General features: G+C 47.8%; 1 protein-coding gene across 1 annotated transcript in view; it reads left to right on the top strand.

The window, feature by feature from the left end:
• The window catches only part of LOC128270466 (neurexin-1), a 94,223-nt gene that overhangs the window by 1,413 nt on the left and 68,184 nt on the right, over positions 1-24,626 (top strand). Inside the window, exons 2-4 of the mRNA XM_053007868.1 lie at positions 4,949-5,082; positions 18,777-18,921; positions 23,045-23,098. Coding sequence (XP_052863828.1) covers positions 4,949-5,082; positions 18,777-18,921; positions 23,045-23,098 — 333 coding nt within the window. The remainder of the gene's footprint in view (positions 1-4,948; positions 5,083-18,776; positions 18,922-23,044; positions 23,099-24,626) is intronic.

Here is a 24,626-nt window from a genome sequence, read left to right as displayed (position 1 = left end):
GGGTTGAGGGCACTTCGAGTTGAATAATGTTTTCCATGAAATGTGTCCCCGGATCCTTGGTCCCACTGGCTTCTGGCTTTAAGCACTGGCTCAGTAAATTACAGGCCACACGCGGCATCGGAATACTTAGCGTGGCAATCTTATTAGCTAGAAACCGGTTATGGGCCACTTTATTGCTGCGCCTTTTTGAGTCAATATTGAGTGCAAAGAATCCACGGAGAGCGATGGTTGCCGGTTCCGGGAAATTAAAATTCAATAAAAGACACCGGCGGAAAACTGATTTTGAAACATCAAAGGGACTCACTAAACAGCACATCATCAAGGGGAATGAGCCTCGTCTTTTCCCGTTCCACGGCGGGGCGTGCCAACAAGTGAACTGTTGTGTCCCATTAAACAGAATTCAATGGAGAGCGATCGTGTTGCTCACTCATCGCTTCGCTTCTGATTGCTTCTGAACAGACTGCGATGACTTTGTGACAATCGCCAGCAGTCGTGTAAATTATGGCGTCCTGGCGTTGTCCTATGTCATTTGCGATGACATCGGACCACCACCAGCACGAGTCACTTTATTAGCAGGCAGCGTGAGCAGGACGCTATCTTTGGTTGGGACGCTGTCTTGGGTACTGTTGAATGCTGCCCGACCCTTACCGGGCGCCCACTAACATCTCTTTTGGATGCTGAGCGACATTCCTGGCGGCACATTGGGCATCCATCATTCGATAAAGCCAGAGCGAACGTGGGTTTTTAAATATTTTATGTAAATTTCTTCCACCATTGTTGGCCAGGGCAATGGCCGGGGCTGAGCTTATCACACACACACACACCGCGATCACACCCACGCGGCCACCCGAGCCGCCGGTGCAAAGGTGACAGTGAATGATGGACGCGATTGCGTTTGAAGGATTCCTGCCGTGTCCTTGCCGCGCAAGGAATGTGCCGCTGTGCGTTGAGCCGGCGGGGGTCTCCATTCTGCACACATACGGCGTGGCGTTTGAGAAAGCCGTTTTCCGCGGCCGTTTTCAGGAGCAGCCGCCTCCTAAGTACGCTACATTGTTGGCCGCGAATGGGCGTCCTGTCGGTCGGGCAGAATCAATTTACATTTTACATGTGCACGCTTTTAATTTCAGTTAGTGCTCGTGGGGTGGCGGGCCACACAGGCACACACACACACACACACATAGCCAGTGTTGGCGTGCGAGGATAAAGTGGCAACATGTTTTGCACATGAATTAAGTGCCGCAACATTCGCGCACGCACACCTGCAGGCCACTTACGGGGCACGGGAGAAGTGGAAAGTAACATAAACATGTGCATTTACCGTCGAAAGATTGAAGGGACAGCTTTTTACCGCTTATGTCGAGCGCTCCATTTTGCGGTATTGTGTTGCGAAAAGAATGGAGATGGGAAAAAATATCGCAACAACGTCATTTGTTGATGCAGACAATGGTGTGTGTGTTCACCGGTTTTTACGATTTATTGTGCCAACGAAAATCGCCATAAATTATGTGGGAAACTCGAAGGTGGTCGCGCTCGTCGTACGCTGTGCATTAGCTATCGTTAGAAGCTTTTCGATGTATTAAGTCGCTCGTCGAATGTCATGCTCGAATCTATGGTCTATTGACCATTACAGTCGTCTGAGATATGAAAATCAATTCATATCAAGTTTCTTACTCAGCTAATTCGATTTTCATACAACAGACAAAACCCGTCCGGTGTCTGATGGCTCACGTTCACGTTCAGAAGGAGACCATTTTCTTTAACACACTTGAGAACATCGTTCCACGCATACACATGTTTTTCGATGTTTTAATATTCGAGCGCGGTAGAAATGGGAAGGAAATGCTTCAAAACCCCAAAAAACAAAACGACGACCAAAAGTATTTATGACCCTCGTCGGTTGCCCAAAGCCAAAATGCTAAACGATTAAAGTTTAACAACCACTTCCAGACGGAGGCTCGAACCGCTCGAACCGCTTTTCGCAGCCAGCCTGCAAGTGGCCGCTTTCGGGCCGTTCGGGCAACGTTCTTTCCCATTCGCAGATCCTGCGTTCACCCCCCGCCAGCCGACTCCGGCTCGTAACTCTCGTCTTCTCGGCGCCGACGCCGGGTTCTGCCGCCTCACCATCGAGCGGGCCGACCTGCCGTTGGTCGCTCCCAAGGACGAACGGCGGCCGCCGACGAAGACGCTCATTATGCTGTGGCGTTTGGGGCGCTGTCGCCAATTCGGTTCCGGTTTCGGGCCGGGCCGGGCCGAGATGGCAAACCATTTTTCCGGGAACGACTTTCGTGGAAATAATCTTAATAACGCGGTTTCGCTGAAAAACGGAAGGGAAACCCCGCGGAAATGGTGGCTAACGATAACGAGGTGGGTGGCGTGGAAAAGCGAAACCAAATAATGGGCGAGTGGGCGCAAAGAAAGACGGGGAGGCGTCGGAGAGAAAGCCGAGAAACCGGGCTCTTACATCAAAGACCCAGGCCCCAGTGCCCGAGGTTTCGTTTTTCTCGACGCTCGTGCCTTCGCGGAACGGATAGACCGGGCTTAGGCGGGGGTTTGCGTTCTACGGAGCTGGCGGAACATTTGCGTCGTCCTTCGCGCCAGCATCGGGAAAACTGTGGGCTCTGTGGGTGAGTGTGATTGGGAATCAGTATTGAGAGCGGATGCACCGGTCCCATAATTGGTGAAGCTCACGCATCGGGTCCGGGACGGTGTCGTCGTTCCCGCTCGCTCGCAGGCGATTCCCGTACGCCCCTCTGGTGGCCCGGGTGTAGAGCAACAAGAGCGCCCTCTACCGGAAGGCAATAATCATTTTCAGATATTTTACGACAATGAAATTAATACCATTTTCGGAGCGAACGAACAACGAGAGAGCGATGAGAGGAGAGGAAATGAAAGAGAGAGAGGGAGAGAGAGAGAGCTCGACCTCTAGAAGCGTGCTGGCAAATGGTGATTTGGGTGTCTGATCGGTGGAGGCGCCCTGGAAACGAATGTGGCGTTTTCGTAACTTATGTGGGGGCTGCGTTATTTTAGGTTTCCAATAGCATACGCCGGCCGTTACGTGTTCGCTCCGTGGCTGTGTATTTATACCGGCACACACACACACACACGCAAAGTTTATTTGGCGAATAAAAATATCGGACGAGGGTAGTGCTCGCCACGTGCCAACTGTTGTTGTGGATGTTTGGGTTTTCGTTTTGGTTAACTGATCCTTACCGAGCCGACAGAATGAGAGTGAGCGAGACAGATTGAACCTCAAAAATGTGGTTGGAAAAACAAAGGAGCAAACGCAAAAACAATGACGTTTCTCAGATGCTTCCCAACGGCCGAACGGGCGGAAGTGTGTAGGAAATAAAGGTTAAGTCAACGGCACGCCATCACACCCGAACCGGAAACGGTAACCAACGAACGAGCATCGGTTCGGCGCGGCCCTTTGGTCGCCCGGAATGGGTAGGGGGCTGGGGGCTGGGTATGGAGTAGGTCGCAGACAGCGCCCAGTCTCGTCCCGGGCCTTCGTGACTGCCACCAGTGTGACACCTTGCTGGTCTCGCGCGGCGGAACGGGGTGCTAAAAATGGCTTCACACACGTTCACAGGGACGCACACACACACACACATGCGTAAATCCCTTGGCACAGTGGCCACCAAAACGGTTTTCCGAACACGGTGGCCAATTTTGGGCATAATATTCAGTTGGATCAATAGACTAACGAGTGGAATGAAGGGAGCCAAAGAGAGAAGGAAAAAGAACGAAAAAAAAGTGAGAGAGAGAGAGAGAGAGAAGCGAGGCTCTACAGTTTGGTGCTGGTTACTTGTCGGGGAGTTGCTCTTTTTAATACACGGTATTATCAAGACATCTCATCGCTGTCTAACAAGCCCGTTGACAAGTAGCACATTTGCGTGTCTGTGTGTTCCTAGCTCGACAAACCCTCGCAAGAAAGTAACATTTACCATACAGTGTCCTGCGATTTTGGTGTCCAAGTCCAAGTACAGTCGGCTCATTGTGTTGTTCTCAAGCACACATTTATCGTTTAATTCTGTGTATTGTTTTTGTGAACAAAATTGGCGTATTTTATTTAGTTTTAAATAAAACGATTAACCTATGTTTTCGAGCTGTTTATTCCAGCTTTGTCCTGTTTTCGTTGTCCTCATGCTCTCTCATTGCTATTCGTAATCGGCAAAGCGTATTTTCTTACAGTTACTTTTCGAGTATCGTTTATTTTCTGAGTCGTTTGTTTTAATTTTGTAGGGTTTACTCATAATCATACAAAAGAGATACTTTTGTTCACTGGAAAATGAGCTTCATTAGGGCACCAAAATAAGCGAGCCTCGCAAACCATAACGAACTCGGAGATAATTATAACGGACGGCAACGATGAAGCGCTCAGTTTAAGCTGCTTAAAGCAAAGAAGCATACCTAATGAAGCGTAGCGCTTAAGTGTAATGGCCGTAATTACCTTCGCTCCCGGCGAAAAGCCCCGGGGCCGGGACCGCTTTTTTCCTCACTTCATGCAGCCATTTTGAGCCGCACCACAGCCGCGTAACAGTACGAATCGAATAATGTAACAAATGAATTCGGCATCGGAATCGCATCTTTCGACATCATTTTGTTCATTAGCATTGGCCACGGCCGGTCGTCGGCGGCAGTGTACAGTGAATCTTCGAACACGACGGTGAGAGTCCCGTCGAATGTACGTACGGCCAAGATACACATCAACCAGCACGGCACCGCTAATGGCTTCGCACTTATTTTTCATGACGCAATAAATTCAACGCTAATTGTAATAGGGAAACGAGTGAAGAGTGTGTTTGGTGAATATTGGCAGTTTCGGTGCAAATTGGAACAATTGGGCTGATGTTGGGATGGGTTTTGTCTGGTTTTAACAAACAACAGTGTAGCGCCTTCTAAAACTCTAACACTTCTTGCGGTTGCTTTCCACTTTCGTGTCTTGCAGGTGTTGCGGAACGATGAACACACAACGCTCACCGTGGACGGTGTCTCGCAGAGTCGCAGCTCCCGAGGGAAGGAGTTCCTGTTTGGCAAGTTTGCCACCAACTCGGACGTCTTCGTCGGCGGTATGCCGAACTGGTGAGTATTGCTGTGTGGTGGTCGCCACACGCGGTGTGTCGATGGATGCGTTTGTTTGCCCATCATGCTTTTTGCACTCCTGGAGATTAAAACCTTCGCAAACAAATGTTTTACAACGAGCTGCTGAGAGGATGCGGAGCGAGATAGCGGGCGAAATTACTCGTTGGGTGTTGGCGATGATGGGAAGTTTCCTTGTGGTGGGTTTAAAAATACTACATGGCGCGAAATGCGAAGAAACTGAAAGAAAATACCTTTTAATCACTAATCACTTTCGCAAATATGTTTAATAATTCTTCAAAGTTTTACACTACGAAAAAAGTATTACTTTTGCCGTACACTAGGATCCTATAACATAATTATTGTTTTACATTTCGAAAAGTTGAGTATTGAGTTCGAGTTTATCAAAATATTCAACGACTCAAATGTAATGCAATATTACACATGTACCATCAATATTTCCCTTCACTTTGCCAAGGAGATTTGCAACCTAATTTGTGACCGAGTTGGTCGATATTGATATCATAAAGACGGTCGTTTGGCCAGTAGTAGTGTAGTCTGGGCTTGGTGGTAGCTTATTTTGAACCCATGCAGTGCCAGTGATGGGGGTCCAAAACTACCATCGTGAAATCATTCTCGTGTTCGAAGTACTCGAACTCCAAAAATATTTTAAGCACTGACTGCTTTCGCAAGCTTTCAGATCAGGGCTTTGGCCTTCCGCCGCTACTTCGTGATGCGCAGCGCAGTCGGACACCGTAGCCCAGAGAGATGAAGTGCCTTTACTTTGGTCCGGGGTGAAGTCATTCCAATTTGGTGCCTACAAGCACCGACAAGAAGCTCAACATTTGCCGCTGCTTGGTCCGGCGCGTTTGCGAAAATGGAAAAGTTTTTCCATTTAGCATCGGCAACAACTCAGCTCAGCTCTGCCACCGACCACCAATGCCGGCCCGGACCGGGTTTTGCCCCGTTAAGGGTAAGGGTTGTGTTTTGCGAAATGAGCTAACTTCGTGGCACGCAGAGTGGCGCGGGTTCGGATAAGTGTTGGATATTTGCAAAAATTAAAACATCCGACGATTCGTTGTTGGCGATGGTTTTCGTCGGTTGCCTTTGCTTGTGCCTATTAATTGGTGAAGCGCGCTCCCAGGGGGTGGAATGGGAAAGAAACCCGTGCAGTGCTAGCACCAAATTGCAGATCCGGGATCTTTGCAATCCGATCCACCAACCGATCCGATCCCAGCCCATCCAGCTCTCTAGCGTGCTGAGCCACGAACAAGACTTGGCACACTTGGGTTGAGGAACGGTTTTTGGTTGCCACCTTTGCCACGTATCACTTTTAATTAGTGAGGGTGCTGCCTAAGCGAGGGTTAGGCCAAGTCGGGGGCGCTCCATTTTTCTTCAGTGCCAGTGCCTCACAGCGGCATCGGGATGTGCCCGCCGGAAACTAGGTCACACCTTGACGCGTTGTGTAAGTGAGGCTTCAGGCTACACTTGGGCATCAGAAATGGACTATACAATACTACACAATAGACTGGTTTTATGTAGACGTTACTTAATGTTGCTATCCTTTTATTAAAAAAAGTGCAAAACGAGCTCTGCCCATGGAGGACGAGATGGTAATATTATTTTATTACATATTTTTTAAATTATATTTTAGATCTATCTTTTTGTCAAATGCGTTACCATTATTGTGGACCGCAAAAACCAACTATTGCAGTATTGAACACTACTTTTAAACTTTTAAACTTAACTTAAGCTTAGGAGTTTGGTCCTACACGATACTTCGACAGTATCACTGGTAGCTACTAATTCTTCAAGCACTCCGCTGCCACTTCACGAGTCGTTTCACGGATCGGAGAAACAATGATTTAGTTAATACCGATCACCATAATGCTGTCAGATTATTGCTCTTACATCTATTCGTCGTTTCATAAATGTGTAACGATGTGCTGCGATGAGAAATTACCATTATGCCGAAAGCCGATTTATAAACGCAACAATAATCACACTTTTAAGGCATACGGCATAGATCGATGAGTGGCAATAAGCTATTTCGACGACTGCCCAGCCCTGCCTGCGCTTGAATACTTACTCGTCGGCTTGCTCGGTAATCCTGTGCCAGCAAATGGAAAAGGATATTTCGTCCGTGATGACACCCGAGTGACGGTCGGGAGCACTAATGGACGGCACACGCACACACACACGCGCGACAGTCGACGCTTCGCGGCTTGAGAATGCTGTTTGGGGATTGAATGTCGTGAGTGCACGCGATGGGCTTGGCACGAACCATTTTTAACAGACGTAGACAGAGCTTTTGGGATAAATAATTCACTATAAATCAAGCCGCGCGAACGACGAGTGGCGAAAGAAGCAGCGTGGCCCGCTGGAAATCGATCTCGAACCGTTTCGGTTCATTTGCCTGTCGCCGGAGTTTGTTTCTTCAATTTTGATCACCTTCATCGGCAGGCAACCACTTCACGAAGCCTTGTGAAAGTAACAGTCAAGGATACATTGGAATGTGCCATTTGTTGAATCTGCCGAATCTCTGAATGATCCGTTATCTAACAGTCGTATGAAACTGTGTAACTCTCTTCGAGTGAGATCGAAAATGTCGATCCTTTCGACTAGTCCAAGAAGAAAAGTACGGTATATTGTAAGACCTAAAAAATCAATTCAACCACATCGTTGTATTGATTTAGGAAACGAACCTCAACCTGACATCAAATATCATGTGTTAGGTCGGGTGTCAATTTACGTCGCAAGGAATAACAAAAGTTGAGTGAAATTGAACAATTGAGAACTTTTCACATTGAAAACCACTTACGTTACTAAACAAGCGATAAAAATGCTTATTTAATTATGTTGGTTTTCACATTTTAAATGAAAGCTCACCTCAAAAGCCGTATTTAAAACGAAAAACTTTGTTTGGGTTCCAAACTTCAGATGTATCGCGCACGTCAGCGCAGACCGCATTTCTCCATTCGAGCCACTGACGAAGGTCCCCATCCAACGTCTAACGGTGGCCGTCGGTGGCATTAGGGTTTCTTCTAATGACCACCCGGTGGCCACAGGAAAAAGCGATCAATGAAGTGGAATCAATTGAATTTACCCTGACCATTTGTTCACCGTCGGCGGCGGTGGTGGTGGGCATGGCACCACCATTAGCACCCACAAATCAAGTTTCGTCGCGAAAGATGTAATCAGCAGTGCCGGGGTCGTCGGAAAGCCCAGCCCAACGCGCCGTTCTGGGACGAAGTCCCCCATCCCGCGGTCCACATCGCTGCTGCCGTCGATAAGTTTGCCGTTACTCAATTAAATCCAATCCCGCGAAGGAGTCGTCGACGAGCTGAGCTGAGCCCGGTGGGCACGGCGCCGTGAAGAATGTGGCTTAATTAGTGTTTCGTGTGAGTGAATGGGAGTTTACCTAACTTACGACATCGGAGCGGGCGCCGTGCGCCGTGGCAAGCGTCCCTTCTCGGCCTCAAGGGGCCAGTTTTTCTCGATTAGTCTTCTCGGAGCGTGTTGGTCGAGGCCAGCGCGCCAGGACACGAGACTGCCAAGACTAACCGGCGCGGCTAAGCTGATTATGAACGCCACATGCACGGACGGTGGCACCTTCGACGACGACAGCGACGACGACGACGAGGAGGTGTAACGACCTTCATCTAGCGGAATGCTCAATGAAGCTCTCGGTTTTCGACCTCGACCTACACGGAATCGTTTATTATTTGTTCACGCGAAGGACGTCCGAGTGACTCCGGCAGCTGATTCGCAAAACCATTGCCACTGCCGCGAGTGACGAACTCATGTTGAAGTTTAAATTAATTTGTGTATGATTTCCGTCGATAACGCTCATCGTTGTCCCGCAGCCTAGCCTAGGTTCGATTCCCGAGAACGGCGTGACGCACGGCCAACAATGGTCCGCCCGTAAAAGACACACTGTTACAGAAAGCAACACAGATTAACAATTGTCTCTGGTGCAGGCCAAGACCGCTCGGCGATTGTAATTGCTGGATAAGAAGAAGAATCACTTATCACGGTAGAGAGCCAAGGAAGCAGAAGAAGAAGAAAAAGAAGAAGATTTTTAACAAGGCCCACGGTTCTCGTTGCCGCTGAACGCTCGCCACCACGCCACCTCGCCCGCGAAGGTTGCCGAAATCGGCGCCGAAAATAATTGAATCCATTCGTCTTATTGCAAGTCTAGTCACGAAGACAAACAAGTCCAGTCTGTGTACTTTTCATAATTCAACAATCTTACGACCACGACGACGGCGACGGCCCTTTGGCACGTGCCTGAAAAGTTAAGATTTCTGACGGTACAGCGTCCGGGGAGGTGGGGCGAAAAATGAATCCTGCCAGAGTGCGCGCCGGCACGGTGACACGCCACAGGCGACAGGAGCCCAGCAAAGGGGTTTATTGTTTACCTCTCCCTCTCTCTCTCTCTTACTTCGACAACCGCCGCCGATATGGGTACCACCCGCCGGTAGCACGCAGTGGCAACTTTGCGCCACTTTCGCCGCGGCAAATGATGTGTAAAATGGCGACCGGCCGAAGAAAAGGCCGTGTGGGGCCGCGTGTGCGTTCCTGACGAATGCTGATGTTGCCGAGGAGCGAGGTTACCTTTTCACGGCGTTTACCCTGCGACGGGGGAGGGGGCCGTCGCTGATGGTTTCCCTCCCAATCGGCCGATGTCAAAGTTAGTCAAAAATTCAAACCCATGCCAAGAAGGAGGAAAAGCAAACAGCAAATAAAAAAAAAGCAGGAAAGGGTTAAAGGTGCGCTGCGTGGACATGCATAAGGATGCCGTGCCGCGTGGGGCGTGAGGCGTTAGCAACAATAACAACCGCCCTGGGGACAGGCCAACGGGTGGTGGGGTCGAAGAAAAAAGCACAACCGACGCTTCCGAGCCGGAAAATTTGCCCAACGAACGGATGGAGGAAAATCGCCTCGGCTCGGGGCACCGTCGACCGGATGCCCCATTGACTTTCACCCCGTTCGGCACGCACCTGGGTGGGAAGTATGGGGTCTGAAGTGAAGGGGCCCATTAAGAAGTGGCAAGAGTGGCCGGAGAGCGGCAGCAACGACGAATCGAAAGCGTTGCGTAAAAGATGGCGAGCGCGCGCGCGCGGGCCATGAAAAATGAGATCCGAGGAAGAGATTTATAACTTATCCGCTGGCGTTTCCTGTTTCGCCGCAGGTCCTTGCGCGCGGCGTGGGCTGGGAACTGGCTCTTGGAGGGTCTTTCACATACCCTCAATCTTCTGCGTCGAAATTGGTTCTCGTTCACTGTTGGAGCTTGGCGCGAAAGAAGGTTTTAAGGTGCTCAACGCATTGCTACGGTTACAATTTTACACGAATCGATTCACACTAAAATGGGTACCTTTATTTTTTTGTTTTGGTCTTTCATTCTATCGTATTTTAACATTATGCTCACACACCACGCGTTAATTGAGTACCGCTGAATGTGCTGTCTGTGTCCAAGCTGGCAAATACTAGGTCGATGCGTCGAGATTCGGAATTTTAAAAAGATGGCTGTACCTGCCGATTGGGACTTCCCAGTGTTGCTGTTCATTCATCATTACCTTGTGTTGATATCCGGTAAATGATTTCAGGTCGAAGAAAAAAATATTTCGGTTTGCAACCCATCTTTGAAAGGGTTAAACTATGTCAACTTTTGTGCCTCAAAATGACATTTTGCGGGGATTATTATTTTTCAGCCCCTGTTGAAGAAAACTGCTTCGGAATCGCACCAAATGCTTGTCGGGACTTGTGTTTGGAAGATCGCAGTGCTTTAAGTGGTTTTAAAAACTTCAAAATGGCGATTTTTACTTAACAAAAAAAAGCGTCGAAGGACTCCAAAAAACGGACTTTCTGATGGGACAGAAAGGTGTGGTGTTTCACAAGCTCCTAAAACCTGATGGAAACGTTAATTCCGATCGCTACTGACAACAAATGATCAATTTGAACCATGCATTGATCGAAAAACGACCAAAATGCAATTCTAGTGGGCTTCAATGGGGGCGCCTGGTGGCCCGTGGAATCAAGCACCAGGGGCCCAAAAAAACAAAACTGTTTCAGGATACTATCAAATCACTTGGATGGAGCTGCTATCCCTCCCCGCGTTATTCACCAGACTTGGTTCTTTCCGAATATCATTCATTTTCATCGATGGGACACGTATTGGCTGAGCAGATCTTCGTTTTCTACGAGGAAGTCGAAATGGGAAGACTAATTAGTTTACTTAAAAAGTCGAAGAATTCTTTCCTCTGGGAATCCATGATTTAGCAGAGAGATAGGACAAATGTATAGCTAGCAATGGCACATACTTTGAACAATGTAGAAAATCACATTCAAATTTTATAAACATTTTTGTGTGTCAAACAAATTCCGAATCTCGACGCATCGACCTAGTAATTTTCATGTCAAGTTCATATAAAATTTGTTAATCATATACATTTTTATTAAAACCCTTAACCAAAGAATATAGTGACGATACTTTAAACACTCAAAGCCATAGGCTCTCGGATGCCAAATCCATGATGCTGGCAACGCAGGTTTCGCAAATGACTTTGGGTTGTTTGGGGATTTTTTAATCGAAACCCTTTCTTTTTGTATAATCTCGCGAGTGAGCGTTATTCTTTAGTCGAACAACATGAATCCAAAAACACTGAAACTACTACAAAGAAACTTAATACCCGCAGAACGTTACGTTCTTCTTACCATTTTAAAACAATGGATTTGGCGAATGCCTAGTTTGGGGTGAATCAGGTCCGGTGTCAGATTATTGTTATGTACTAGGTCTATACGTTGAGAACGGGACTGTTTTTAACACACAAAACATTTTTATAATGTTTTTGGTGCAAATTTCTATTTTATTCGAAGTATGTGCCATCGCTAGCTATACATTTCTCCTATCTCTCTGCTTAATCATGGATTCCCAGACGAAAGAATTCTTCCCGTTTTAGTAAACTAATTAGTCATTTCGTTTCGACTTCTTCGTGGAAAAACGAAGGGCTGCTCAGCCAATACGTGTCCCATCGATGAAAATGAATGATATTCGCAAAGAACCAAGTCTGGTGAATAACGCGAGGAGGGATAGCAGCTCCCATCCAAGTGATTTGATAGTATCCTGAAACAGTTTTGCTTTTTGGGCACATGTCAGCTTCACTTCACGAGGGACCAGGCGCCTCCATTTTAGAAAACAGAAACGGCTTTTGGTTGTTTTTCGATCAATGCATGGTTCAAATTGATCATTTGTTGTCAGTAGCGATCGGAATTGACGTTTTCATCAGGTTTTAGGAGTTTGTGAATTACCACACCTTTCTGTCGCTTGGACGCTTCTTTTTTGTGAAGTCAAAATCGCCATTTTGGAATGTTTTAACCACTTAAAGCACTGCGATCTTCCAAACACAAGTCCCGACAAGCATTTGGTGCGATTCCGAAGCAGTTTTCTTCAAGAGGAGCAGAAAAATAATAATCCCCGCAAAACGCTTTTTTCGGGCACAAAACTCGCCATGGTCTAACCCTTTCAACGGTCGTTTGCAAACTGATACATTTTTTTGGGACCCGGATTCATTTACCTGATGTCAAAATAAGGTAATGATGAATGAACAGCAAAATTGGGAAGTCCCAATCGGCAGGTACAGCCATCTTTTTAACAGGGCCGTTCTCAACGTATAGACCTAGTACTATTTTCGTACATGCTCTATTGTTTCAGTTCTGAACTCTGTTTTTATGTATTCACGTCTACTTTCGTTCCGTACTTCACCGCTGATAGTGCTCTGTGTTACGGTGGAAAGGCGGCTTGGCTGTGTCCCTACAGCCACATTCCATGGAGCCGATCTGCCCTGAACGCTGCAGGCGAGCGTCCGACGTAACATGATTAGATCGAAGTCCATCCATCTTTCGAGTGAACGTTCGGCATGCCGGTAGACCAGGGCTACATCAGGGCCAACCGGGGGTCGACTAGTGGAGCGTTTCCAACTCGAAGTAGAATCGCTGATGCAAGTGGAGAAGCCCATGAGAATAGAATAGAAAGAAAACTTGGAAATCAGTGTTCTTTTTGACCAGATGTACAGCCTTCTCACCACCCATGATGCCACAGTTAGAATGTATCCAGACTAACGATATACGAAAGGCCTTTCCGAGCATAAACAATAAGAGCTTTGAAACCCTTTGTGTAAAGTAGTTCGGATTCCTTATTACCTTCACAGGAAGCAGGGCGATTCGATGGCGCTGTAGCTATCCGACAAGGTAAAAAGAGCTGGTCAGATGGTCTGGCGCGTAGAAGATAGCAGGTGCGCCTTTGCGACGTAGGTTGAACAGAACTGCTCATGATTGAAACGGGCTTCGATCGTTGAGTGTTGAAAACATCGAACCCTGTTTGTTTCTTCTTTAAGGTGAAGGGAAGGGACCAAACCTTTACATAAACATGCCAAGATTTGTCCTCTGGCGAAGACTTACCGGAACAGTTTTACTGTCCTAGAGCAAGTAGGTGCGGGGACCCGAAGCAGAAGCTTTCCGAAAGTAAATTAAGCTAAAAGATTTGGCAGGAGACTGAAGCGATCTTCGTTTTGGTGAGCGTGAGTGATCGCGAGATCTCGATCTCCGAAATAAGAAACGCTAAGCAGTTGTTGATACCTTTGTCTTTGCGGAAACCTAATTGAGTCATCGTCTTGTGGAATAATTTTCGTAGATATTACCGCGTCGGGTTTCAAAATGGCGGTAGATTTAACCTCTCTGGACTCCAGCGGGATGAGTTAGGTTTCCAACAGCTTGACGCTAAGAATAATTTTATTTTCTATCGAGAGCTTCAGGGCGGTTCGACTAGGAACGGGGCGGTACGTTTTGCTATATGGAAGTAGTGACAATTAAAGCAAATTACGGTTGATGCAAAACAATGTTTATATCTTTTCATACTTGTGAGAGTTAAAGCTCCTTAAACGATAACGGAACACTGTGCATAGACTACGAATGCTACATTTTGCAGCTCACTCGACTCCTCCAGCCTTAAAGTTAGTTCGCCGTACGTTGGGTGCTTGGCCGCAGGTTGCTTGTACGCTGGTGTGCATGTACGTTCATCAGTCTTATCATTGCTTTGAAATTATTATGCTGTTTATTATAATAGTCCTTTTATTAAATACGTCTATTTTAGTGTTTACGCGGTAAATGTGTGCAATTTGTTTTGCAGCAAACACCGTTTATCAGACTGTATCATCCAACAGTTCATATAATGTGATTGTAATCGGTTAGAAGACTATTTAAAAACCATTTAGTTAAAGGTGGTGAGATCCGTGAGCTTTACCAGCTTATGGCCCCCGTTTTTTTGTCAGGGACGCGGGCAAAGCAGAAAGAGCATTATTCCACAGACAAGCGTTAACACCAATACACGGGAACCGTCGAAGGACTGCCAACACGTGTCCTGGAGTTTCAGCACACGTTCCTGCTGCGAAGTAGCCGCAAGTCGAAAGCTTGTTGTCCTCACACACACACACACACACACACACACACACACACCTTATTCGCTTCCCGAAGCAGGCAGGTGGACGTTAAGAGGTCCATTGTGTACATTCGTGTGCGTGCCAATGGCGATGATGTAAGTTGGTTGGGTGTTGGGCTGATTTTATGTTCACACGCTCTCCACCACCCAACGGGGGGGCGGCGGCTGACACGAACCGCGGGTGGCCGTTGGTCAGCGGGAGGACGGATTTAGTGGTGCGTAAGGTGCCAGGACCTGGCACCGTGAACACTCGATGATGGATGTAATCGTGGCCACCCCGACGAGGCTGCTTTCTCTTGTGCGACGGAAAGACTCCGTCGCAAACGGAAACCGTACCTTTCTCAGCCAGCCTCAGCCTTTTTACCGCCTGCCGCGACCCTGGCGTTGATTGGAGTCATAAATGCGTAAGGGCAGTGTGGCGGTGCACGTAGGGTCGGATCGTTCGATTAGACGCGTAAACCGATTGGCTTTTGTGAAGGGGCAATCGGCGAAAACTTTATTTGCTCTCGTAATGGCGGATTTTCTTGAGCCGAGGCCACCCGGCGCCCGTCTCAACACCGTGGCCACCCACTTCACCTGATGGTGGTGCTGTATCATGCTCGCTAGTTTGCTCGCTGGCCACCGTTCTGGGCTGCACTTGCTGTATTTGAGTGTGATCTAGCGAGAAAAATGTGTGTCACCCGTCACACGACGTTCGCCCCTCGCAAATGGCTAAGGATTATAGGCTGCGAAGAATGAATCAAATTATGAGATTGCATCCCATCAGCATAAGGTTGCCAATCCTTGCTCGCCGCGAGTCCACCATTCGATTGCAGAAGTTTGCAGAAGCAATTAAAGTACGTGAGATAGCTGAAAAGTGGCCCCAAACTGTCGGTGCCACTCCCCGAAACGATTCGGGATAATGGAATCGTTAATTATGCAGGCGAGCAACAGAAAGCGGTGGGGCTTAAGAAACGGGTGACAAATTGACGAATCAATCGCTATAATCGATAATAGACGGACGTAACGGGTGGAGCCGAGCCGGTGGAGCATTATATTGGATGACTGGTTAAAAAAAGGTTGGTTCGAATTTCCTTGCCTTCGACGAATGGGAAGCTCCTTCATCGCTTAAAGATTCCCAAATCCCGGTCGATTAAAGAGAATCAATCACAGCATCTTAAGCATCAAGTTTTTAAAAGAGCCAAAAAACATTCGCAATTTTCATGAGTTGTGGCTTTGGTTTTTCGGTTGAACAAATGAGATTATTTGATCTCAATAACATTTAGATAATAACATTTATCAAAGGTATTAGTTGAATCTGATGTTTGTTTGCTTTCAGATTCCCTGTTTGTGACTCGCCATTATGTTTTGTTCATTTATTTAGTATTTTTTGAACGGACAGAGCTGTATTAAGCACAACACAACGTTACAGAAAGCAACGGAGATTAACAATGTTCCACTCAGGTTGATGCATTACCAGTGTTCGAACTGACGTCTTTCAAATTGAAGCTTCTTTGAGTTTGAGTCTTCTTTTTTTTCGTTTCAATAACATGTGTCCTGAAGTATTATACCGAAAGCTAACAAAATGTCCCAATACAATTAAAATTGGGTTTCCAAAGTCTGTGTCGAAATATTGTCAATATTTTTGTAATGTTTTGTACCTTCAATAAGTCAGAAGCTTCCAAAGGTCTCGTATATTGCCATTACTATGTTGCATACGTTTCCGGTGCCCCACGTTGGCTTAAATAATGTTCAACAATCAAATTTAACATATTGACCCCAAGAAATATTAACGTTGGAGGTCTCGCTATGGAATGTCTCCTAAGACCGGTCCAACGACGGGCCAACAGATGCCAACTAGGAACTAGAGAACATGCTTTTGATTTGGCTACTTTATAACGATTTATGCGGCAAAACTGCTTACTGTTTATAAAAGGATTCGAGCCACAACCACTAATTAGTATTTTGACGTATAATTTGGCACAGATGTTGATGACAGTAATGCCAAGTTAAAAAAAACATCGTAAGTTTCAAATCAAAGTTCTCGTTGCTTTTTGGCCCCAGTGTTAGATTTCACACTCCGAGGGCAGAAGTTATTATCTCGACGGTGTTCATATTGGCATTCCGATCCGTCTGGCACCGGCACCGGCGTTACTAAATATGCTCCGTTTTCTAGCTGTCTACCGGGTGGTGCATGACCGGGCATTTTCCAAGATACCGGCGATCCAGCCCTGTCTCCAGCCCTACTCCGGTCCAGCTTTATCGGAAGCAATCGGGGGTTTTCATCGCTGCCGGCATCGGACAGAGCATTGGCGGCCCAACTGGGGATGCCATGTGGGCGTGGAAACGTGTAGGAATTTCAATAAAACAATTTCCAACCGGCCATCCTTGGGTCGCGCAGGCCTCGCGATGGCGTGACGATGTGTTCTCTGCACCGACGGAGGCGGCCGTTAAAACGCAAGAATCGAAATTTACAAAACCCTTACACGTGACCTTCGGTGGCCTCGGAGCGGACCGTCGGAATGCGAATGATGCTCAAGGCGCGATGGGCCCCAGTGCCCGGTTCGGAAGAAAATCCTCACGCCACCGAGTGGCCACTATGACGGCCAGCGTCTTGCAGTTGACCCAAGCGCAAGCCGAGCGTGGCCAGTGATGCTGGGCCTCAGTGTGTGGCTGGGCTGGGTAGGGCAGAACCAGCAGAAATGTTTATGTAAATTATTCATGGCACAATAAAGATTCCTCTGGCCGGGCTGGAGCGAAACGAGTGCTGACTTGGACCACCCAGCACAGCACAGCACAATGTCAGCCACTTATGCGTACTGCCGCCATTACACGCCTCGACGCGTGACGGGTGACAGTGTGGCAACGCCCACCCACCCACGGGCCGGGTGATGGAAAGGCGCCAAAGAAGGCTCCCAACATCGCAACGCAGCCAGCTAGTGGGGCACACCGAACCGAAGATAAGATGCCGCGCCCGGCGAACTACATAATCTTTTCGGTCCCTTTGTTAACGCCAATTGAGAGAACGAGGTGGATAAGGAAAGGAAAGAGAGTGTTGTGGGGGCGGTCATAAAAATGCCAAGAACTTCCTATCTCAAGTGGGGCGGCCCCGGAGCCAACGCGAGGCCAAAAATGTCAAAAATCAGCCGACCCACCGTACATGCCTTACTTTGTTTTATGCTGCCGCCGCCGCCGCCCACTGCCTCGCCCCGATCGATTCCTGGAAGGGCCCGGTGGCAAAGGGTTACCGTTTCCGGTGGGGGACCGTGGGCGTCCCTGCTGCATTAACTGTCGGCCGAAGAACCGGGCCGTTATCGGACGGTCGCCACGTGGGCCCGATTTTAAAAAGGCGCGTGAAATGTTTGTGGATATTCCAAGACCTTGCCGGGGCCTGTGGCCGGGGGTTTCTAGAGGAAAAGATGGTCTGCCTGGCGCCTGAGATGGCGGCGGCGGTTGGGAAATTGGAAAATCCGACCCCCCCCTCGGACGGCTGAGGTCGGTGGATTGGGCGCGGCGTTGAAGAAACAGAACGAATCTCGAATGATTGGTCACCGGGGAACGATCGAGGGAAGTGGGAACTGTGAGAAAAGAAAACTGGCATCCAGTGACACTTCCAATGGCTGGTGGCCTTTCCAGTGCGTCAGTGCGCCAGTGGAGATATAGGGTGCTCCATCTAGTGTTTGGCTTCTGAAGATGGAGTATAAACCATCGATTGTGGTTGTCGCTGTATGGCACGTGGCGCCATCCTTTTGAAACAAAATGTCATCCAAGTTTTCAGCTTCAATTTCGCCGAAACACCAATCGGCAAACATTTCTCGGTACCGTGCGCCATCGACGGTTACGGCGATTCCTTCGCAATTTTCGAAGAATAATCCACCGAGGTGGAAGTGAGCTTTTCAAATTTTGTACAGTTTCATGTAAAGACTCACCACGGTAGTGTAAAATCCAAACGGTTGATGGATCACCCTATACATTATCAGCTACAGCAGCCTGGAGCCTGAATGACAAAGTTTGCAGTATGAGCAGCTCCGGAGCGATACTTCTCCGCCTAATACCCGTTCCGTCCGCCATGGCTCGTCCCTGCACGAATCCATCATTTGCGCGCGAGCGTGATTAATCCCAGGATAATTGCGAAATTATCATTTCATGTCCGCCTGCGGCGCGGACCTCAAAAACGCACTCAGCCACTCATGCCCAAACTTTCTCTTCCCGCTTCTGACAGGTACAACACCAAACTGGCCCTACTGGCGCTCCCGAGTGTCATCTTCGAGCCGCGGTTCCGCGGCTCGGTCCGGAACCTGGTGTACTCCGATCAGCCGGGCGTTTCACCACGGCGGCAGGAGATGCGTCAACCGCGGGACATCAAGGTAAGGACCAAGCGGATGCTCCTTCAGTTTCACCTGGCTCCTCCTCGCCGGCGATAGGATTGTGTAAAGAGCGATCCCGAAAATACCTCAGAAATCTTCTCGCGAAACCATCTCCCGGTGCCGCCGCCTGCGACGGCTTTCTTCCACGGCACCGCACGGCCCGGTGTCGCGCGGTCTCGTTTCAAGGTCATTTAGGGGACGTCGCGGACGAACGAGCTACGCGAGGATGTAGTGTCCCCGCGGCGTCGAGTTCGCCCGCCCCACAATTTATCGCCAATAAATCAACGAGGGAACGTGAACTTTTTGGGGACCGCTGCAGTCGCGACCAGTGCCGTTTTGGGGTCCGAGACCGAGAGCGAAATCGGTGCCGAATGGATGTTGAGGTCTTTCGGTTGAATTGGTGGAAAAGCTGACGAGGCTTTTACTCAACTTCAAATTAATGAAATTAAATATCAAGTTTTCAAGCCATGTCTCTGCCGTTTTAGAGCCAAGCTTGACCAAACAGTTTCCCACAAGTCGTATCGTCTACAAAGTGTTGACATGCTGACTTCAAAAAAGACCAATGCTTTGCCTAATTTTATAGTCTTTTTCTGGTAGCTGATGTTCCAAATTGTTTGTTTTTCGAATGAGTACAACATTCAAATGAGGAATTTTTGCGCCAACCTAGTCAACAGTAACGCAGGAGCTCCATCCAGCGAAATAATCTCAGCAGAGCGATGGCCGGCGGCAGGTCTGTGCTATCGAATCGCCGAAGTGATCATAAACCGCTTAAGACCGCCGACGGCGGGCACCAAAGTCGCCAGGATGGTCCCAGGTTGGTCAGGGTGGGCTAATTTCGTTTCAATGGCGGTACAATCGCCATCCGGCCGGCGTCGTCCTGTGGCTTACCGTTTCGTTTGATTGATAGAAATATAAAATGAAAGCACCGCGAGGTAGCCCCTTGGAACGTCACGGCGGAGCGGTACAACGGGAGCGGTAAGAAAAGCACGGTGGATGGCACAAGGATTTCGGGGAATGGCTTGAAGTGTCATACAAGACACACACACAGCTGCACAGACGGTGTTTGTTGTTTCGGTGGGCCACGTGTCGACTCAACTTTGTTGGCGAGTTTATCTTCGTTGGCGTAACGCCAGCGAACCGTTACAACCGAGCTCGTTTGACGTTGGCGTTACGCGTTGAAGCCACTGCGCTCCTTTAAGGATGGCCTTTAGTCGGGGCACGGGACTAAAAGGTGGAAAGTTTGGGCATCGGCCCGGCCTGCGCATTTGGGATGGGAGCATTCGAGCTGCGAGAATTCCACCGTGAGCATGAAACAATCTTTCGCTGTGTGTGCGGAATGCGATCCCACGCAAAAATATTACGACATTACGATTGGCAGTGCGTAGGCTGACGGTGGGCGCAACATGGCCGGCCGGGGGGCCCAGTCAGGCTGTATAGCTGGGCTCCTGGAAGTTGCTCCGTCGGCTGGATGGCGGATGATCGGAAATTTTATTTCATGCCTTTGTTTGGAACGCTGGATTGGAATACGATTGAAAGTGGCGGGAACGGCATGGATTAACACGGGAACGGTGGCCCTACAGTGTGCGAGCATTTAATTTGATTTTCATGATTGATTGATGAAAGAAAATCATTTTACAAATTGCTGCATTCCACTTAAATGCTTGAATGTTTCTTTTTTTCTTATCAACAATAAATGGTAGCATCGTTTTTTAAGCTGCGTACTTTAATCTGAGTGCAATCCCAATACGTTTAACAGCAATTGGCATGTTTTTGAAGTTTATAACCATTGTCCTTATGTATCGCAACTGTATGACACGAACGGATGGAGCAGTTCGATTTGAACGAATATTAGTTCGAAAAAATGTAATCTCAAAGGCAATGCGCAGATTGGAAATAAATGTTAAATGTAATGATTTAATTGTAGAGTTTGTTGAATAATAGAAATGACCCGATGCACCTGTAATTCGTACATGGAAAACCAATCAAACTTTTATACGAATAGTAAGCGAGATGCCGTCTACCTAAATGGTTGTCTATCGGTGTTCTCCATACTGTGGTTTTCGAATATTTGCGCTAACCATGCTTATTTTTGTAACGCGCTCGCATTGGTAGATAAGCTGATAGGAAGTAGGTCAAATTGAGCATTGAAATATGCCAACATTTGGTTGAAAAAAGGTCATTGTTTTTAGGTAAAACAAAATATTCTATTGGCTGCTCAAATTAATAACCGGTAGCGTTTGATGGAGTTTAGCACACAAACGAGCAGTCTGTTTTACATCTTTATCTGTCTACATTTAGGAATTTTTCTATGTTCTTCAGAGTTGTAACCAAACGGAATTTCAAATAACAACCACAAGGAACAAGAAATTCTAATTCTACGAAACTTTTACAGTTCGTTCTTCGTAAGAAAATATACTTTTTTAGATTGTGAATAATAATTATTATGAATAATAATTATGAAACCAGATTTTTGTTATAGAAAACACGCCTACATGTCTGTTATTTCATTGGAAATTTGTACGAACGAACGTACGTACGAATAAAAATGGTCCTCTGCAATACAGCATTTGTGAAGCTTTTCAAATAATTTTGCCACATTTTCGTAAGAAATGATACGCTGCTAAGCAATGGTGTGTCCCAGCGATGTAAACAGCAGATATTCGGAAATAGGCGAGTCTGATGAGTCAGACGCGTGTGAAAATGATTCCCAATTAAATGATTCAATTCTTTCCCTGACCGGCTTTCCATCATGTGATGGACTGTTGTCACGAAACGAAATCACTGTGCCTTGGAAGTATTGTGGTTGCTTCTCATCCAAAACTTCCTGCAGATAGGTTAGCTGCTGTTGGTAGCGTTGCATATCAACCGTTTGACCAGGTTTGAGTAGCTCAACGTAGATCAAACTCTTCCGATCCCATCAAACACAGAGCATACTTATCCGTCGCCGTGCCAGTAATGCTGATGGTTTTCATGGACTTACCCAAGCTCTAGATCTTAGGATTCTCGAAATAAACCCACTTTCCATCTCCAGTCACAATCCGATGGAGAAATGATTTCATTTTGTACCTCAGGAGCAACATTCCACATGTGGTGTTTTGCTTTACCTGCTCTCTTTCGTTCCGGTCATGCGGAACCCATTTTCCGATCTTCTGGACCTTCCCATGGAGGTCAAGCGTAAGGAGAAGGCTTCTGCAGTCACATTCCAGTGATCCGTGAGTTGTTGAAGCGTTAGGATGTCATCCATACCAACGTCTATTGGAGCATTTTTGTTGGTAGACATCATTGGTTTATGATTATTGGGTTTTTGGTGGAGTTTCGCATTTTTATTCAAAGCCACAAATGAAGTAAAATGAGATATTGGTTTACAATTAGGTTTGCGCAAAAAAAATCATTCACAGCTTCCACCGGTTGGTGGCCATTTTGACTCTATCTTGAAGCAAACCCAACGGACGCACGCTAATTCATTCAATCTCGCAAAGTTTGTGAAATCTTCTCGGAACCGATTAATTTTCGCTGCCACCGGCCAACGAGCGAGTGAAAGAGAAAGGCTTGAAGCCATCGTTCCGGCAATTGATGGCATTTTTCAGACATCCCCGCCCGCCGTGGCCTGGGTTGACCCTTTGGTGGCATTTCTTATTTTTTGCCGCTTCCCTGCCATTTTGGTACCGTGCGGCCCAAGACGCCGCTTGGCGTTATCGACCGTTTCCGGGGATTTTCATTTTCCATGCTGCGAAAAGGCAACCAAATAACCACCACAGCCGTGGGTAGCAGGCGTGTGCGTGTGTGTGTGTGTGTGGGGGTTAGATGCGAGAAATAAAACTCCTTTTTATTACAAACATTGCTCCATGCTTTGCCCCGTCGTCGGCGTCGGCGCCACCAAAGCGCATAAATTGTGACCCGCCGAAAGTCATCGTATTTTCGTTTTTTCTCTCATTGTTTTTCACCACCCCAACTACGGTCCTTCGGTGTCGCATTCGTGACCCGTGGCCCCATTCACTGCCACAGTTTACCTCTCCTAAGCTGACGCAGAGCATAGCTCAGCGATGATCTCTTGTGGTTCATTCGAAACCATTTTAGCCATAGCCACTGATTGTCTCTCCTATTGTGCCCCTTTCATCCACAGTGCGGCGATTCACCGTGCGACTTGACGGCGATGCCACGCGAAAAGGTGACCCGGGTAAGTAGTACGCGTTGTTGCAGATCGAATTAGTGCATTAATGTCTTCTACCCGGTTTTGCCCTTAAACCGTGACTGCGATGTGCCCGAAATGTTTGACAGTTTTGTGTGCAGCTCGTGATGATTCATAGTTGGAAACGTTAAATCTGCACCTGCTCTAGTATCCGCATTTTATATAATTTTTAATGGCCCCACACACACAGCCACAACCTACGGTAAGATTAAAAGCGTAAAAGCAAATACATGGGCAGCCAGAAAAAGTAAAACAGCATTTTAATTTTTTTTCGGAAAGTAAAAAACGGAATCCCGAGCGCGCGGAATCCACGTTGGGAAACATTTTCCGAATCCGCAGAACAATTCCCGAACCAGGCGGCCCGTGGGGGTCCGTGGGTTAGAAATTCCATTTTCTCGAACACCATCCAGACAAGTCCCATTCTCCGTCCGATTGTCTTGCTCTCGCGCTGGCCACAGCAGCAGCAGCAGCAGCAGTGTGTATGCTAATCGGAATCAGTTATAATGCTGACGCCATTTTTTGGCCTGTCCTCTGAAGGCACACTCAGTTATGCGGGGTTGGGTTGCTGCGTCCTAGCAGTGCCGCTGCTGCTGAAAATTGCGCCTCAAGGATCGTTATGCCCGGCGCGGTTTTATTGACCCAAAACAGAAAGGTGCCACACTCGTTGGAGTAGTGGCCGTGGTAGTAGCAGTAGTAGTAGTAGTAGTAGCGTTGGTTGTGCTCGATGTGGGGTCGAGCATCTCTGTCTCGGTTTGGCAATCAAATCCGATCGATTGGACCGGTTTTCGCGGCTGATACGATAGCACGGCTCTAGTGTTGGGAGCCTGCCTGGTCAATGGGATCTCCCCGGTGGGATCCGGTTGGTCTACAGCCCGACGAAACGTTGCTAAACGGTGTCCAATAAATCCTACCGCGGCCGGCGCTCGGTGAACTGATTCCATTTGAAGTGGATTTCTTTCGTCACATCCCCAACACCCGATAATATCGGCAATCAATTTCGCTCTACACTCCAGCACTTCGACTTCCGCCGATTGATCCTTACATCTTCATCGGCCGAGTAACCAAATCGCTGCAACGCCCCTGCTACGCATCCGTTTTCCCGTTATCTCTCGTTCGCTCACTCTCTCTCTCTCGTGCCATCCGAAGGATAATACGCTGTCCTTGTCGGGGCTCGGCATACAGCCGCAGGGAAGGAGCGCCGGTATCGCTGATGAAGTCCCATTTCTCATGCCGCGTATTTTGCGATGTTCATTCCTTAGGCATAGTCAAACACCAACACGTGCCTCTCACACAGCCGGTCGATACATTTTTTATGCACGCCATTGTTTCGCATATTTACGTCGTTGCACTCGTTCTTTACAAAAATCAACAGCACACCGCACGCTGAACGCGTTGGCGAGTCGAGTGCGACCCAAGAAGATCCCTCGGCAAGAGCCCCAAATCCCTGAACCAATCGATCGATAGCCAATAAATCTTGCCGCAACCGGCAACATTTTTTTGGTTTTGCCGGGGCAGG

The sequence above is a fragment of the Anopheles cruzii genome, chromosome 3 (assembly GCF_943734635.1).
Source record: "Anopheles cruzii chromosome 3, idAnoCruzAS_RS32_06, whole genome shotgun sequence".
In the NCBI taxonomy this organism is placed as follows: Eukaryota; Metazoa; Arthropoda; class Insecta; order Diptera; family Culicidae; genus Anopheles; species Anopheles cruzii.
The sequence above is the reverse complement of the archived record's forward strand: the minus strand, read 5'-3'. Positions and strand labels throughout refer to the sequence as shown.